The 15,572-nt window shown below is 53.8% G+C and overlaps 2 protein-coding genes across 2 annotated transcripts; one reads left to right on the top strand and one right to left on the bottom strand.

Annotated features, from left to right (window-relative positions):
• Positions 1-3,655: 3,655 nt before the first annotated feature.
• Positions 3,656-8,745, bottom strand: MRPL27 (mitochondrial ribosomal protein L27). The gene is made up of 4 exons (XM_032872120.1): positions 8,681-8,745; positions 6,263-6,394; positions 5,752-5,819; positions 3,656-4,060 (listed from the first exon to the last, which is right to left on the bottom strand). The coding sequence occupies exons 1-4, from the start codon at positions 8,718-8,720 to the stop codon at positions 3,854-3,856; spliced, it is 447 nt and encodes a 148-aa protein (XP_032728011.1). The 5' UTR covers positions 8,721-8,745; the 3' UTR covers positions 3,656-3,853.
• Positions 8,746-9,030: 285 nt separating this feature from the next.
• Positions 9,031-15,459, top strand: EME1 (essential meiotic structure-specific endonuclease 1). Its single transcript, XM_032872115.1, has 9 exons — positions 9,031-9,951; positions 10,041-10,840; positions 10,929-11,056; positions 13,126-13,215; positions 13,304-13,425; positions 13,574-13,697; positions 13,916-14,031; positions 14,765-14,954; positions 15,188-15,459. Exons 2-9 carry the CDS (start codon positions 10,066-10,068, stop codon positions 15,362-15,364), a joined length of 1,722 nt encoding a protein of 573 aa, XP_032728006.1. The 5' UTR covers positions 9,031-9,951; positions 10,041-10,065; the 3' UTR covers positions 15,365-15,459.
• Positions 15,460-15,572: the final 113 nt, after the last annotated feature.

The following is a 15,572-nucleotide window of genomic DNA, read 5'->3' as shown; positions in this document are numbered from 1 at the left end:
TGCCATTCTGTGTGCAGAATCCCCACCGACAGCAGCCTCCTAGCTACTGTTGTGAGTGCCTCCTGTTGTCCTGAGTCCCGGGGTTGGGTCAGATGGACCCCTGACCCCTTGCCATGGGCCGTAAGCCCAGCCTCTTCATCTATAGGGTCACCTAGAGCAAGCCACTGGGGAAGAATGCTGTGTTTGACTAGGCCCTTGCCAGCCGAGTTCTGGGATGCCACAGTCTGGAATAAAGGAGAAGGGGCTGAGTTCAGGCGCTGGGGTCCTCTGGGGCCCTTGCCAGCCCCCACAGACCCACCGCTTGTTAGGGTGCCCAGCCCTTCCACAAGTTCCTTCCCCTCCCTAAGCTTGTCCCTCTCTGATCTCCTTATACATGTCATTTCCCTGGGCTGAAGAGACAGAATAAAGCTCCATTGCTCTCAGGGCGCCTGGTGGCTCAGTGGGTTAAGCCTCTGCCTTCGGCTCAGGTCATGATCTCAGTGTCATGGGATCGAGCCCCGCATCGGGCTCTCTGCTCATCGGGGAGCCTGCTTCCCCCCTCTCTCTCTGCCTGCCTCTCTGCCTCCTGTGACAGCTCTCTCTCTCTCTCTCTCTCTTAAATAAATAAAATCTTAAAAAAAAAAAAAAAGTTACATTGCTCTCCTAAGTCTGCTGCGGTGGTGGGGGGGCTTGGTGCCCCCACAGAAATGGAACTGGCTATGCCTCAGTTTCCCTTACATGTCAAGCTGATGCTAGACGGTCATGTCAATCCTACCTAATTTCTGGAGCGGGATTCCAACGTGGGGAGGTGAAGTGGGCCCATGCATGCCAGGTGCAGGCTGGGCCCATGACTGTGCCTCTGGGGGCAGGGTAGTTTCATCATGGCCATCCTTTGGCTGCTGCTGGACCAGTGTGAGTTGGAGTGTGGTCAGAGTCTCTGCTCCTGCCACTTGTTCCAGATCCCCAGTCAATATACAGGCACTCCTGCCCCACAACCCTTCCCTTGCTGTTGCCCCCACCCCAATCCCAACAAAAGGGCGCCTGCTCTCTGGCCAGGCAAGAGCAAGTGTTCAGTATGGAAGGGGCCTTTGGGATCTACTCTATGGACCCTGCACCTTCCAGCCTAGGTTCCCCTGGGGCCGGGGCAGCAGTGTGGAAAGGGTTAATAAGGTCCTTGCCTTCTCCTGCCTGGTGATTATTGTTAATGGGGACCCTGTGCTGGGAGCTGCTGGTGAGGGCAAAGGTCTTATCCCAGCTCTCCCTCCCTGGCTCCCCAGAGAAAGCCCAGAGCACTGACATCCGAGGGGGAAAGGCCAGCCTTTCCCCAGGGATGGGGCACCGTGTGGGAGCCTGGGTACAGAAAGCAAAACGAATTGTCTGATCTGCAACCTCCGCATGCTCTCATCCTGCACCCCACACACGCACTTCTGGGTCCCAGACAGACAGGACAGAAAGGTGGACACAGGTTTCCTCTCTTCCCCAAAGAGCCTCAAAGTGGCTGCCAGACAGCGAGAGGGACCTGGTGGCTGGAGAGGAGTGGTGGCTCTCCACCGAGCACATCTCAGAATTGCTGAGGAGTGAGCTCTGTGCCTTCATCTCGCTGGAGAGAACTAAAGGGGATGGGGAGAGTAAAACGGGAACAGAAGGGGCTGGGCTCTGTTCTCTCACCTTCTGACCCTGACCCTGCATCGGGGGCTGCACTGAGTCATCCTTCATGGTCCCCAGGACTGCCCCCTTCCCTGCTTTTACACAGTGGGACGCCCCAGTGAGGTCTTGGCAGTGGAAAGATGCCGAGATTCCCAACGGATCCAAGTGAGGGAGGACTCTCAGGGCCGGCACCGGGGAGTCAGCGGAATGGTGTGGACTGGGGGCCTGAAGCCAGCCCAGGGACCCAGGGCAGCTAGGGGGAGGATGGAGTGATGCCTAGAGACTTCTGGGAGAGGACAGTGTGTGATACCCTAATCTTGGGCTCACCCTGGGGAAGAAGGTCCAGATGGAAGCTGAAGGGTGGTGTGTGCCTGCCTGGTTCCCTTGGCTTTTCTTGGTTCCAGGGCTATCCCCAGAGGGAAAAGGGATTCTGTGTGGGGCTGCCCCTGTGGCAGCTGGCTCACCTAACTGGCTATGAGTACTGGGAAGAAGGACCAGCAGAAGCAGGTTCACCAGCGGACTGCACAGTGCTTGGGGATCTGGGCCTGCAGAGAGGTGAACGTTTAGAATTCCTTGCCTCAGGTGCTTTGGAGAAGTGAGCTTTTTTCATATTATATTTACACGTAATGCCCAGTTAGAGCCCCTTAGACCAGGAGAAGGGCCACTGATGGAGAGCCCCAGGATTGAAAGGAAGCCCCACTTCATCTCTTTGGGTGGAAGGAAGGACAGAGGACCCCAACCCAGGGGGCACCTGCTCTGGGATCCAGAACATCACTGGGGTGGGGGGAGAGGAGACACGGGAGTCCGAGGCCCCAAGAAAGTATATGTATGGGCAGGTGGAGAGAGGCTGGGCTGTCAGGGGATGGCTGAAGCCCTTCTTTCCTACCCCTCGGTTGCCATCAAGCTAGGAGGAGGCCCTAAGGTCATTGCCGGCACCACCACCCAACTGTGGCTCTGCTCGCCCAACCCCTGAAGCAGCCCCCTGCTCTGCTGGGGGACACCACCGCTGTGTTGGAGGGAAGCCTGCATCCCGCCCCTTCCTGCTTCTCCGGGGGCCTGGAGGGACAGTGCTAAGCCCACAGATATGCCCCCAGCCATCTTCCCAGCTGGGCCTTGGTACCTGAGATCTCACAAGAAGGGAGCCAAAGTGAAACTCAAGAAACCCTGGGTCACCTCTGCCCAGGATCTGCACGTGGAGAAGCTGGGGTCATGCCCTGAGAGAACAAAGTGACAAGTTCAAGGCGGATCTCCCAAATTGTGGGGGTTCTGCGTTCCCAATCCCTGAAGCTCCTGCCTACCGGGCAGAGTCCTTAGAGGAAGCCACTGGACTCCAAAAACCGCCTCCCTCCAAAGGCCAGGACAACCCTCTGCCCAGCTGAGACTTTCTTCCTGGCCCATTCACCAGAAGCCAAGCCTCAAGGGTCTTGGACTGGAGAGACAATGAAGGCCTGCCCCAGCCTACCCTAGGCCCCAACTGAGTATTCCTAAAGCCAGATCCTTTGCTGCCATTTATGGTTTGAGATAAACCAAGAACCAGAAAAGGATGTGAGGTGAGTGTGTCTCTCTCCTGGTGCACGGAAAGAAGCCCGTTTGTCACCCATTCTGCCCCCTCATTGAAAGGACCTCGGTCTACCTGGCCTCTCTAGGCTGGACCCACGGAGTCAGGGAGGGATCTGCCATTCCGGAGGCTACAGCCCCATCTCCCTCCAAATACAGCTCTAGGAGAGGACATGACCTTGTTTCTTCCTCTGTAGCCCCTCCCACCCACTCCTCCCAGGGCCCTGCCTGGCATGGGATCCCGTGGAGTGGGGAGGGGGGGGCGGGGGAGGTTGCTGTGACATCCTCAAATTCTTGTCTTCCTTCCCCTCGGAGAGCTGGTGTTAAAGCAATCCCCTCCTCAAACACATGCCCCTCTTCTCATTTCCTCACTCTGAGAGGCCCCTTTTCTCAGTGTGCGCCACAGAACGTGGGTAAGGACCAGCAAGCATGTCCGCATCTCCAGCCAGGTCTGTCCTCACATAGCACAGACTCACGACTCAGCTAACTTTACTTCAGGCCCCAGGTCAGGTCTCCCAAAAGGCTTCCCCACCAGTCACTTCAGAGTCTTCTGCAATCACCACCAAGTAGACTTCTTCAGGAGGCCCTGTCGTTCCAACCCTCGACTGCCCCCACGGCCACCCTCTCTGGTCTGGGCTCCATGCTCTGTCCAATGGCCTCAACCAGGAGTTCAAAGCATAGCTACCAGTTTGAAGGTGCCCTCAGGCTTGGCAGGAACCACGTGGACAAAAGTCTTATAGAGCACAGCACCCTTGGGCAGCCTGGTGACCAGATCCACGGCCTCGGCGTTGCTGGGACTGGGCACATAGACCTCCTTCGTATAGCGGACTACCCCCTCCTCCAGGGCATACAGGTACTTCTTCTTCCCCAGCCCCACCTGCAACACAAAGACCAGGTCAGCTGGGCCGACGGCCGGGTGGTCCATCCCAGGACTTTGGGACAAACTTCTCATAAGGCTTCAGGCTCTGGGACCAACAGGCAGACCAGAGAGCTCTATCTCAGGTTCCCTTTCCTGCTGCCTGGTGCTTCCTGGACATCTACTTCATTGGTGACTCTGTGACAGAAGAGGGAAAAGAAAACTCCCAAAAGCCAATCCTCTTGGGTTCTTGGTCCCTGAAGGCTGGTCTCTGGACCCACGTTTGTGCATCTGGCCAGATGCCACACCAGACAGATCCCCAAACCAGGCCCAGGAAAATGCCCCTGATCGCTGCCCGCCCCCCAACCGGGAGCTCGCCTCATTTAAAAATTAAAAAACACTGTAGTTGTCATAGTAAACAAAACAGCGATCACAGTGATGGCTGCCAAAACGCAGTGCCTGGCTCTGGAGCCAGGATGCGGGGTTCAAATCCCAGCACCACTACCTACTAACTACTGTGTGGCCTGGGCAAGCTACATTACTTCATTGTGTCTCGATTTTCTCATCTGCAAAATGGGTATTGAGTACTTTTATGGGGTCCCCTTGAGGATTAAGTGAGTTAATCATAAAGCGCTTAGAATGCTGCTTAGCTCAAAACACGTTAGCTTTTATTACTGCTGTCATTATTTTATCCAGTCCCAAGAGTTAACACAGTGTCTCCAGTTCTAAAAGACAAAGCTACATAAATACAATCAATTCATGTGTAAATGAGCATTTCTGACATAATTATTGGCCACTTTCAGTCTTTCTATGCCTACCAAAACTGCCAAAAAAGGGGCAGTGGGGGGGAATTAATCCATTACAAAGGAAACTAAACTAACATTTCAGATAATGGGAAGAGTATAGAACAGGGGCTCCTGGGTGGCTCAGTCAGTTAAGCATCCCACTCTTATTTTTGGCTCAAGTCATGGTCTCAGGGTTGTGAGATCGGGCCTCCAAGACTGGCTCCAAGCTAAGGTGGGAGCTCAGTGGGGAGTCTGCTGCTTTTCCTCTCCCTCTGCCCCCAACCCCGCCTGCTTGCACACGCACTGGTACACTCTAATAAATAAATCTTAAAAAAAAAAAAAAGAAAGAAAGAAAGTACAGTACAGATCTGTGTTAACAAAGAAGCTTCCTACCTCAGAAAGTAATCCCAACTTGCCGAAAACTAAAATCCCTGCCTGATATGGACCTAATTTCTGGTACATACGCTGAATTGTTTTATTAAATTCAAGCTATCTTTCAGCCATCTCATAAGGAATACACAGAAATTGGTTTCCCAAGATTCAACAAGTATCTCAAATCACTAGGCATCTCCTCCTCTAACAGCTGGGGTCAGAAAGGAGACCCAAGAGAACCACGCTGATGCCCCACAAGGCAAAGCACAGTGACTGGGAGTCAGGCAGCCCCAGCACCAACCCCGGTTCTGTCCTATGGGCTCCCTACTCCCTAAGTTGCTCGCATCTTACCTCGAAAATGGATACCTAGTGATACCTAGTGAATCACTAGGATGGGGTAAGGATGAAATGAGACAATACAGGCCCAGAAAGCAAAACGATGCCTGGCATTTGCTAAGTACCCAATAAATACAACTGTATAGTTATCACTACCACGCTACAGAGAGATGTGGTCCTGGGAAAGAAGAAAGGGGAAAGGGCCACAGAGCAACTCACATGGGCGCCTGGGTGCCAACGGTAGTGGCGCTGAGTCGCAATGATGTTGCCGGTATGAACGTAGTGACCTAGAAGAGAAGTCCGCAGCACACTGACTGTGGGCCCCGGTGATGGGCAGCACAGCAAACTGCTAAGAAAACATACTGGCCCTTGCTTTTCTGGCCCAGATGCTACATACCAACCTCTAAGCATGGCCCTGGACAAAGCCAATTGCTACATTCTCGGACACAAGCAGCCCCTTATCTCCCTCTGCCAGTCTCCCCCTCTCCCCACGACCCTGCCATTTTCCTCTCTTCTCTCGTTACACGGCCCAGGTTCACACCTATCTGATCTTCTGCAGGACCCTCTCCCCGCCTCAGGTCTTCTCTGCATCTGTAATCTGGAGCCAAGGGCTCTGGCGAGCTACTCGGAGTATAAGACTGGGAGGGTACACGGTTTCCCTGTTCTGCAAAGGAATGCCAGGGACAAGGGACAGTGCAGCTGGGAAATGGAAACCAAGGCACACCCTCACCCTCCATTTTCTTGAGGCCAAAGCGTTTGCCTGGTGACTTTCCACCCAGGTTTTTGGAGCTGCCACCTGTCTTCTTGGATGCGTATCTGACGGCAAGAGATGCGGCCGGAGCAGGGCTCAGCAGGGCTGTAACTGCAGACAGAACAGAAATGCTGTTCAGAGAGGCTCCCAATCACTCATTCTCTGCCTCGATGGGCCATCTGCTAAGCTGAGAGGTGGCAGGAGGTAGCAGCAGGGGAGGTGAGGAAGATATGTAAGCAGAAATGCCACTCGACTGTGTTGGTTTTCAGGGAGTGTCTGGAAATCCTTGGCCTTGTCCCACAGCAGGAGACAAATCATTCCTTGTATTGTCCAGGGTGTATGCGCTGCATGAGAAGTGTGTGTGTGGCCGGGGGAGGCAGTGGGTAGTGAAATATTCATGGAAAAAAAAATAAACACCATGTGCCCTGGGTCCTGACACATTCAGTCCTGTTGAGGAGAAACAAACACCACAGAAATACAAGCCAGCAAGAAGACGCCACAGGGCTGCCCGCTTCAGCCTCACTCACCACATGTCCTCAAGGGTCCAGACACTGTGGAGGGGCTGGACCACAGAGCCCAGCAACAGGACACCCAGAGAGAGAGGGTCCTGCTTTGGCATCACCCACCACTTTCGCAACCATCCACCCATCCCCTGCACACCAAATACTTGTAAACAAAAAGGGCAGCTTCTCTGAGGGTGGCTCCCACAGGCTCTTAGCTAGTTCAGAAGGCTGGACTCTTTCATCAGCAAGCCCACCCAGTGCGGGTCCTGACCAAGAAGACTGACACCCTGTCCTTGACAACTGGCCTCTCCATACTCATTCCAAAATGCTCAATGGCATTTCTTTTTAAAAGGAAAGTGAATTAGGGGCGCGTGGGTGGCTCAGTGGGTTAAGCCTCTGTCTTCAGCTCGGGTCATGATCTCAGGGTTCTGGGATGGAGCCCCGCATCAGGCTCTCTGCTCGGCGGGGAGCTTGCTTCCCCCTCTTTCTCTGCCTGCCTCTCTGCCTGCTTGTGACCTCTCTGTCAAATAAATAAATAATAAAAAAATCTTAAAAAAAAAAAAAAAGTGAACTAAAATTCATACTAACCAAGATGGAAGCCCCTTGCTATATGACAAGCATAGGGCTGGCAGTCCTTGCTCTCAGCTCTCCAGACTCAGCCATGGTTAATCAGGACTATACCAAAATCTTTGGAGAAGCCTTGTGAGTCTCTGGAGCCTACAAATTCAGAGTTCCTGAAACCAGGTTCCTGCAGTTTTAATGACAGAGAGTAGCTGGCACAAAGGACCAGAAATAAATACTTAGAAAGACATGCTAAATGCCCAGCACCAGGATCTACCTACCTTTAAATCTATTCTTTCGTTCATCCTCTAATTTATTAAGCTGAGGAATGGAGCTTTTATCTACATTATCTCTTTCACAAATCTTTGCTCTTCAGCCTACTCCCCACCCTCCATCTCAGAGGAAATGATGCTACCACCTGTGCAGATGCTCAGGCAGAAATCAAAGAATGATTGCAGATTGCTTCCCTTTGCTCATCTCACATATCCAGCTCAGGAGCCAACTCTGGGTTCTATCTCCAAAACAGATCCTAAAACCACCCATTTCCCCCAAGTTCACTGACACTAGCATCTTGGCTAAATCGTGTCTCATGAGGGCTACTACAGCTTCCCATTCGTTTCCCTCATTTCCACCCCTACCCCCTTTTAAATTCACATAAGAGCAATAGTTTGCTTCTCAACATGTAAAACTGGCTTATGTCACTCTCTTGCCCCTCATTCTGTTACAGGATTAGGCCTCCTGTCATCCTTTAGGTCTTGTCTTAGATGTTACCTCGTCAAAAGGCTCCCCTGACCACCAACACCCCAAAAGACACAACACACACACGCTTTTGCTTTCTTTAAAAGCACTCGTCACGATTTACATCCAGTTTATGTGCGTGGTTACTGGCTTATCCACTAGATAGAACTGGTCCGGAAAACAAAGACTCTCTTCATCTCTGCTGAGATCCCCAACACCTAACCTCACTGTTCTGGCAAAGAGACTTCAATCTGTTGAACCAGAGGGTTAACTTTCTGAGCTCTAGTGTGCCAGTATTTATGGATGAAGGTAATCCACGGAGTGGAAGCGGCGTGCCCACGTCACCAAACGCTAGGGAAGCAGCACTTGCGCACGGGGCAAAGAAAGGACACATGCTCCTCGCGCAACCACCCAGGGCCGGGCCCCCGAGATGTGTCACGTGGCCAGCGACAGCTGTCCCTCAAAGCTCGTGGGCAACCCCCCACCGGCGCTTTCCCGGCTCCGCGCCCAGGGGCCTCCACAAGGAACGGCCTCCCTGCAGGGTCTCCGTTCCGCCTGCACCCCTCGCCCCGCAACAACCACGGCGTTCCGTTACCAGCCGCCCGCGTCCTTAGCGCCAGCGCCGCCGACGCCATGTTTGCCGGACACTCGCTTCCGGCCTCAGAAATCTGCTTCCGGTACCGGGCGATCTGCTTCCGGGGCTTGCGCTGCAGTTGAAAGAGTGGCGCGAAGAGTCGCAGGTGAGAGTTGGCGCGGCGGGCGGCGGGCGGCGGGCGGCGGGCGGCGGGCGGCGGGTTGGGCCGGACTTCTGAGCACCGCCCCGCAGGGCGTCGGTGATCAGGGCGTCCGGGGCTCCGCCGCGCGGTGTGGACGCGCCGGGCTCGTCCGGCAGGCAACCTCGTTTTGCCGGACTCCCGGCGAGGTGCAAGGAGGTCCCTCCAGACTGGCAGCGTCCCTTACCGAGTGCTTACTGTGGGCACCGTGCTGTGCTAAGCGCTGTAGGTGCACGATTTCAGTTATTTCAAACAATCTTATGAAATAGGTGTTGTTATCATCCCTGTTTTACTAAATTGGAAAGCGAGGTTCAGGGAGGTTACATGGCCCATCCGGGGTCACACCTAGTGTTTGTGAGCGTTTTTTCAAAGAGCAATTCTTGTACACGACCCAGCAGTTGGACTTCCAGGTATACATGCGAGAGAATTGAAAACCTATCCCCGCAAAAACCTGGACATGAATGTTCATGGCAGTGCTGAACGGAGAAACAAATGGCAGCCTATTTGCGGTGGAAAGTTATTCAGCTGTAAAAAACCATGGAGTACTGACACACGCCACAACATAAACGAGCGCTGAGAAACATGCTAAGTGAAAGGAGACAGTCACAAAGGACCACACGCTGTATGATTCTGTTTGTACTAAATATCCAGAACAGGTAAATCCACAAAAAACAGAAGTAGATCTGTGGTTATCAGGAACTGGAGGAGGGAGAAGTGAACAACGACTGCTTAATGGCTATGGGATTTCTTTTTGGGGTGCTGAGAATATCCCGGAATTAGACAGTGATGCACAGGTTTGTGAATAAACTAAAAACTACTGAACTGTACACTTGAAAGAAGTTTATGGCATGTGAGTTACATCTCAATTTTTAAAGAAAGGAGGATTTAACATGTGCATTTCAAATGCAGAGATCAATAAGGGGGTGGTGTTGAGTCTTGTTACTGCTGCATTAACATTTTCCAGTAGTAATCTCCACTTTGTTTCTAGGTCACCTTGACCTGGAAGGGATTTGAGGAGTCCTGTTAGACTTCAGACAACTGAGTTCTAGAGTGCATGTGTTGGGACCAAAGCCTGTTTTTCTGTTTCTATATTGTATGTATTTCCATAAAGTTTGGCCACAGAATAGGTCTAACGGACTGAGTTCAGTGCCACGGTCTGTATCTCCTCTCTTTTCCTTTTAGGGAATTAATTTGACAGCACGCATTGATGGCTCTAAAGAAGTCATCGCTCTCACTGGATTCCAGTGAGAGCGACTCTGAAGAGTTGCCAACATTTGCCTTCCTGAAGAAGGAACCGTCTTCATCAAAGAGGAGGCAGTCTCAGAGGGAGGAGAAGATTGTTGTGGTTCACACCTCGGATTCTGAGGCCTCCTGTCCTCCGTCACCAAGGTTGAAAGATGTATCACCTACGCCGGACACAGCTGAATCCATCACACAAACAGAGCCAGTGAGGGTGCTAAGCAGTGGAAGTGAGGATGAGGTAGAATTAATTCCCCTGGCCGAGAGGCTTGCATGTAAGTTTTTGACCCACAAGCCACTGAGCCCTGAGGACTCTAGCTCCCCAGTTAAAAGTGTATGGGATCATCAAAATAGTGAAGGAGCATCCTGTGACTGGAAAAAAGAACCCTTTCCAAAGGTCCCTGATATTCCCCTCCGTGACACCTCAGAGAGATATGCATCAAATAACAAGGACCCTGCGGGAGACAGTCCATGCCACCAGCTTCCAGGCTTCAAAGCTACCTGCCCTATCCAGAACAGCAGCTGGACAAATGCTGAGGTCCCCCCACTTCAGAAGAGAACCAAGCCTAGCCAGGAGGTCCAGAGGAGCAGCTCGCAGGGACGCCAGCCGCGGAGACGAGCAAGCCCGAAGGAACGCGCCCTGGGACAACAGGAGAAGACCAAGAAGGCAGCCGTGGCTAACAGGCTGAAAGCTCAGAGGCCCGAGGAATGCCTAAAGCATGTGGTCGTGATGCTGGATCCAGGTCCTCTTAGCATCCATCTTCATCCCGTGCTGGGGTCCCCACTTTCTGGGCCAACCCCTGACCGCCCCTCTCCCGTCATTTGTTGCAGTGCTTTTGCAGATGGAAGGGGGAGGCCAGCTCCTCGGGGCACTGCAGTCCATGGAGTGCCGGTGTGTGATCGAGGCCCAGGCCGTGCCCTGCAGCATCACCTGGAGGAGAAGGGCTGCGCCAGCCGAGGTAGTAGGTTTCGGGCTGATGTCTCTCCTCCCCCTTTGAGCTCCCTGATAAATGCCCTTTCGTTCTAAAGAATGTTAGGGTCCCAGCAGGAAAACAACTGGCACACTCAACTTAGTATAATTTGAGGAAGATGTTAGAAAGGAACAGTGTCCTAAAGCGTGGGCAGGTTATAGGGCAACTACAAGGGACGACATGGCTTCTCACAGTAATAACAACACCAGATCAGGGTTTCTCCACCTCAGATACAGTCGGCATTTCAGATCGGATAATTCTCTGTTGTGAGGGCTGTTCTGTGTGGTGGAGAATGTCGAGCAGCCTCCCTGGCCTCAGCCCACTCGATGCCGGTGGCACCCTCCTAGTCCTGACACTCCGGAATGTCTAGAAGTTGCCAAACGCCCTTGTGGGGAAAAATCGGCCCTGGTGGAGGACCACTAGCATGTTTGTTACCATGCTTAGGCCTGGCGGGATGAGGGGAGGAAATGGTTACCAGAATCCAGAAGGAGAAGGAAATGTAGAGAGGACCCCATTGAGAGAAGCTTGACCTTCTATAGAGGAACATAGCAAACCCTAAGTGACCCATTTTGAGGGAGCTAGGGAAACGACCTCACTCCCCCCTCCCTCTTTCCCTCCCTCCCTCCAGTCTCCTGTTGGGTTTCCCACCCACCATTCCCACTTGGCCATTTGCACCGGAGGACCTGGTGATGTGGTCTCCTGCAGAGAGCAGAGTGGGAAGAGGGAGAGTGGATCTGCGGGGCAGAAGGAAGATACTCTATGTAGGATTCCTGGTTCTAAACGGGCATGGTGGGCTTGTCCTTGAATCTCAGGCCCCACAGCTTTATGGCTATGACCCTGGGCAGATTATTTCATCTCTTTGTGCCTCACATGTACGAGGACACTGTTGCATCCCTCTGGGTGCGCCATGTCAGGGAACTGAGGTAGCCAATTCCGGAGCTCATAGTAGGCACACAGCAAATGTTCTTTCCTTGGCCCTGAGGTTTCTGCAGCTCCTTTGGCTTCCATTCCTCTTATCTGCGAATCCAAAATACTCCACCCCTCATTTATAAGGTTCTCTAGATGAAACATTCAGATTTTTTTCCTCGCTCGGGATACCTGGCTGGCTCAGTCAGTAGAGCGTGAGACTCGTGATCTCGTGGTCATGAATTCAGGCCCCCTGTTGGGCATAGAGACTGCTTAAAACAAAATTTTTCCCCCTTATTTGGATCTCATAATTTTTTTAGTAACTTAGGGCAACTGGATGCTTTTTAATTTGGGGTATTAGCAAATCTTTGTATTCGTATTGCAGTTACCTTTCAAGGCGCTCCCGCTTTCTCCCTCCCGTGTCCGTGGCGGTTCTCCCACGTGGAGGGACTTCTCACCCTGCATCACGGGCGGGGAGGCGGGTGGGAGAAGTTGAAAGCTGTGTGAAGGGTCCCAGCCGATCAGTGGCTGAGCGGGAACTAGAGGCCCCGCTCCTCCCGCTGCACTTGGTTGTATTATGGGTCTCAGCGTTTGCTTATAGGGACCTAGTGAGAAGACCCTCCCCAGGAGCCCTGCTCCCAGCCGCTCATACCGCTGCGGGCATGTGTCGCAGGAGGCTGCCCTGTGGCGGTGGTGAAGAGGACGGGCCCTCCCAGGCGGCAGCTCCCCTTGTGGCTCTTGTCTTTGTCACACGCAACCTGTGTATCTCTAAGGGCCACTCCGCTCCTAGTCAGCCTCTGCCCTCAAAGGCCAAGTACTCTTTGCACAAAAGCCTCTGGAAGTTTCCTTCCCCCCCCGTTCCTCTATCCGGCGTGCACAGGAACATTGGCAGTTCTCAGCCCATCTCAACTTCCTTTCTTCACTGCCTCTGAGACGTGGCACACCCAGGTTGGACAGTTGAGGACTGGGGAGGGATGGGATCACGGGTTATTTTTGGCCACCAGGCTTCATTCCAGAAGAAAAAGAATAACACGAAAACGGGCTTGGCTGATGCGGGTGCGTTCATTCTCCCCGAAGGCCTGGGTCTCTCTCACAGGTGCTGAGCACCTGCTGACCCGCCTCCCTGTGCTGGGTTCCGGGTCCTTTGGCAGGACGGACAGCAAGGCTGGGTGGAGGAACCGATGGTCCTGGTGCCGCTCCCGGCAGAAGCGTTTGTGTCCATGGTCCGGAACTTCGAGCAGGTGGGCAGAGCAGGGTGGGCCCGCAGGCATGGGACAGACAACCACCTCTAGGGACCGGATGTTAACGCAGCATCTGCCCTTCATGCAGGGACGTGTGGGCGGCCCTGAGAAGGGGAAGGAAACACTGCGGAGCTTTGCGACCAACACCACGGCGAGGGCAGCTGGGAAAGCTCTGTCCCTGGTTATTGTGGATCAGGAGAAATGCTTCAGGTTTGAAGCGGTCCCCGAGACTTAACATGTAAAGGGGCAGCTCCACTAGGGGGACGTTACTCATCCCAGATCTGGGTCCTCCCCAACAAGCCCTTCTGCCGAGCTCAGCCTGGAACTGCTGCTCTCTTAATTTCCTCCCCTGCTCTAGTGCTCCAAACCCCTCGAGAAGAAGGAAGCAGGGAGTGGCAGATAGGGAACAGGCGAAGGAGAAGCAGCGGAGACGACCAGAGGCCAGCGCAGGGCGTGTGGTGTCCAGAGTAGACGTGGAAGAGGTAAGAACTTCGGGACTCCTACTCTCATTGAACCCGATTTGCTCTAGATCAGGAGCAAAGTGCCCACTGGACACGCCTTTCTGCCTTGGCACTGAGTAGGAGAGAAGGGGTAGAACAGGGAGCCAAGGGGCTGGGGTGCAGGTTCGGCAGGCGTGAGGGAGGAGCCTCAGACAAGCTTCCCTCCGCCCCTCCAACCTGTCCTGCTCTTGCGGGGGTAGGCGCTGGTGGATCTGCAGCTGCACACACGAGCCCAGGCCCGACTGGTGCAGACCTGGAAAGAGCTGGCCGACTTCGCATGCGCGTTTACCAAGGCTGTGGCTGAGGCACCCTTCAAGTGAGTGTCACGAAAGGCTCGGGCCCCCTGCTGGGCCCCACTGTGTCCTCTTCCCCTGAGCTCTGCCACCAGCCGTTGTCTGTGAGGCTGGCGCTGGGCAGAGCCAGCCTTGTGCTGGGGATGCTGGTGAGGAACCTTCAAGCCCAGTCCCTTTAAAACACGCTGCACCAGCTGCTCTGTAAGTTCATGTCCCGCAGGCTGGTGCTGGGTCACCTGTGAACTGGGTTACCGGGATCCGTCTCCAGTCAGGTCACGATGTTGTAAGTTCTCATAAAACAAACTTTCAACCTACTGAGCTCTGGGAGTGTTCATGGTCAGAATTAGTAGGGGAATTGGTAGGGGATCTCAGTCTAGTCCAAGTCTCTCATTTTCTACCCAAGGGACCAGATGTCTGAAGACTGCCTTGTCTGAGCTCTTAGCAAATTAAAAGTGGAGCCAGACTCCCAGGTGGCCTGACACCCAGTCCCTAGTGGCTATCCCTGTGCACACTGCCTCTTGTCCATTAACCCAATGTCAACATGGGAAACAAGCTGGTACCTTTCTGGCACCTTCTCTCTCAATGAGAAGGATGAGATGTCATTTTTAAGGGAACCAGCAACTAGCATGGCTTGGGAACAAAGTTGAGTGCCCAAAGAGGCGCTTATGAGGATCGGTGGAAGGAGGGTGTCTAAGTTCCCAGCGAAGGGAACAGGTGGAGTGACGAGTGACTCAGCTCTTCAACTGCTGTTCACAGGAAGCTTCGAGACCAAACTAGTTTCTCCTTCTGCCTGGAGAGTGACTGGTCTGGAGGGGCAAAGGTGGACCGCACAGGCAGGGGACTCATGCTGGTGTGGAGGAGACAGATTCAGCAGCTGAACCGAGTCAGCTTGGAAATGGCCAGTGCCATCGTGGATGCCTTTCCCTCCCCCCAGCTCCTGGTCCAGGTAGGCTGCTCCAGTGGTCACCCCCAGCGCCCTGTGGCTTTAGTGGACTCCCCAGGCAGTTTCCGTGGAGGGCACCGGTAGTCAGCAGTGCAGGCCTGCAGAAATCGGAACAGTGACTCAAGGACAGAGGACAGGCTGTCATCCCACCCCACCCCCAAGCTCACTGCCCCCTTACTGATGGTCAGGGGTGACTCTGGGTGGTACAGTATTGAGAGGTCATTTGCCACTTTCAGGCTTATAGGCGGTGTCTCTCAGAGCAAGAACGTCAGAATTTGCTCGCAGACATACAGGTACGCCGTGGGGAAGGCGTGACTGCCACCTCCCGCCGGGTTGGACCAGAGCTATCCAGGCGCATCTACCTTCAGATGACCGCTCTGCAGCCAGATCTCTCTTTAGACGGTGCGGACTGAGGCCAGCCCTGGGGAAGCTGGAGATTTCCACCTCACCGAGCTCGGAAGAGGACCATGGGAAGAGGCTGGAAGCACAAGCCTGGGTCGGGCTCACAAGAGACTCCTTCCCGAGTGTCAGAATCTGCAGAGTCTCCCTGACACCTTGGCACAGGCAGCTGAGCTCTTGTGTTCACCTTCACAAGCACGGACTGTCCCTCTCCCAGGGAAG

The sequence above is a fragment of the Lontra canadensis genome, unplaced genomic scaffold (assembly GCF_010015895.1).
Source record: "Lontra canadensis isolate GAN:19392208 unplaced genomic scaffold, GSC_riverotter_1.0 scaffold43, whole genome shotgun sequence".
Lineage (NCBI taxonomy): Eukaryota > Metazoa > Chordata > Mammalia > Carnivora > Mustelidae > Lontra > Lontra canadensis.
Note: the sequence above shows the minus strand (reverse complement) of the source record. Positions and strands in the feature narration are given on the sequence as shown.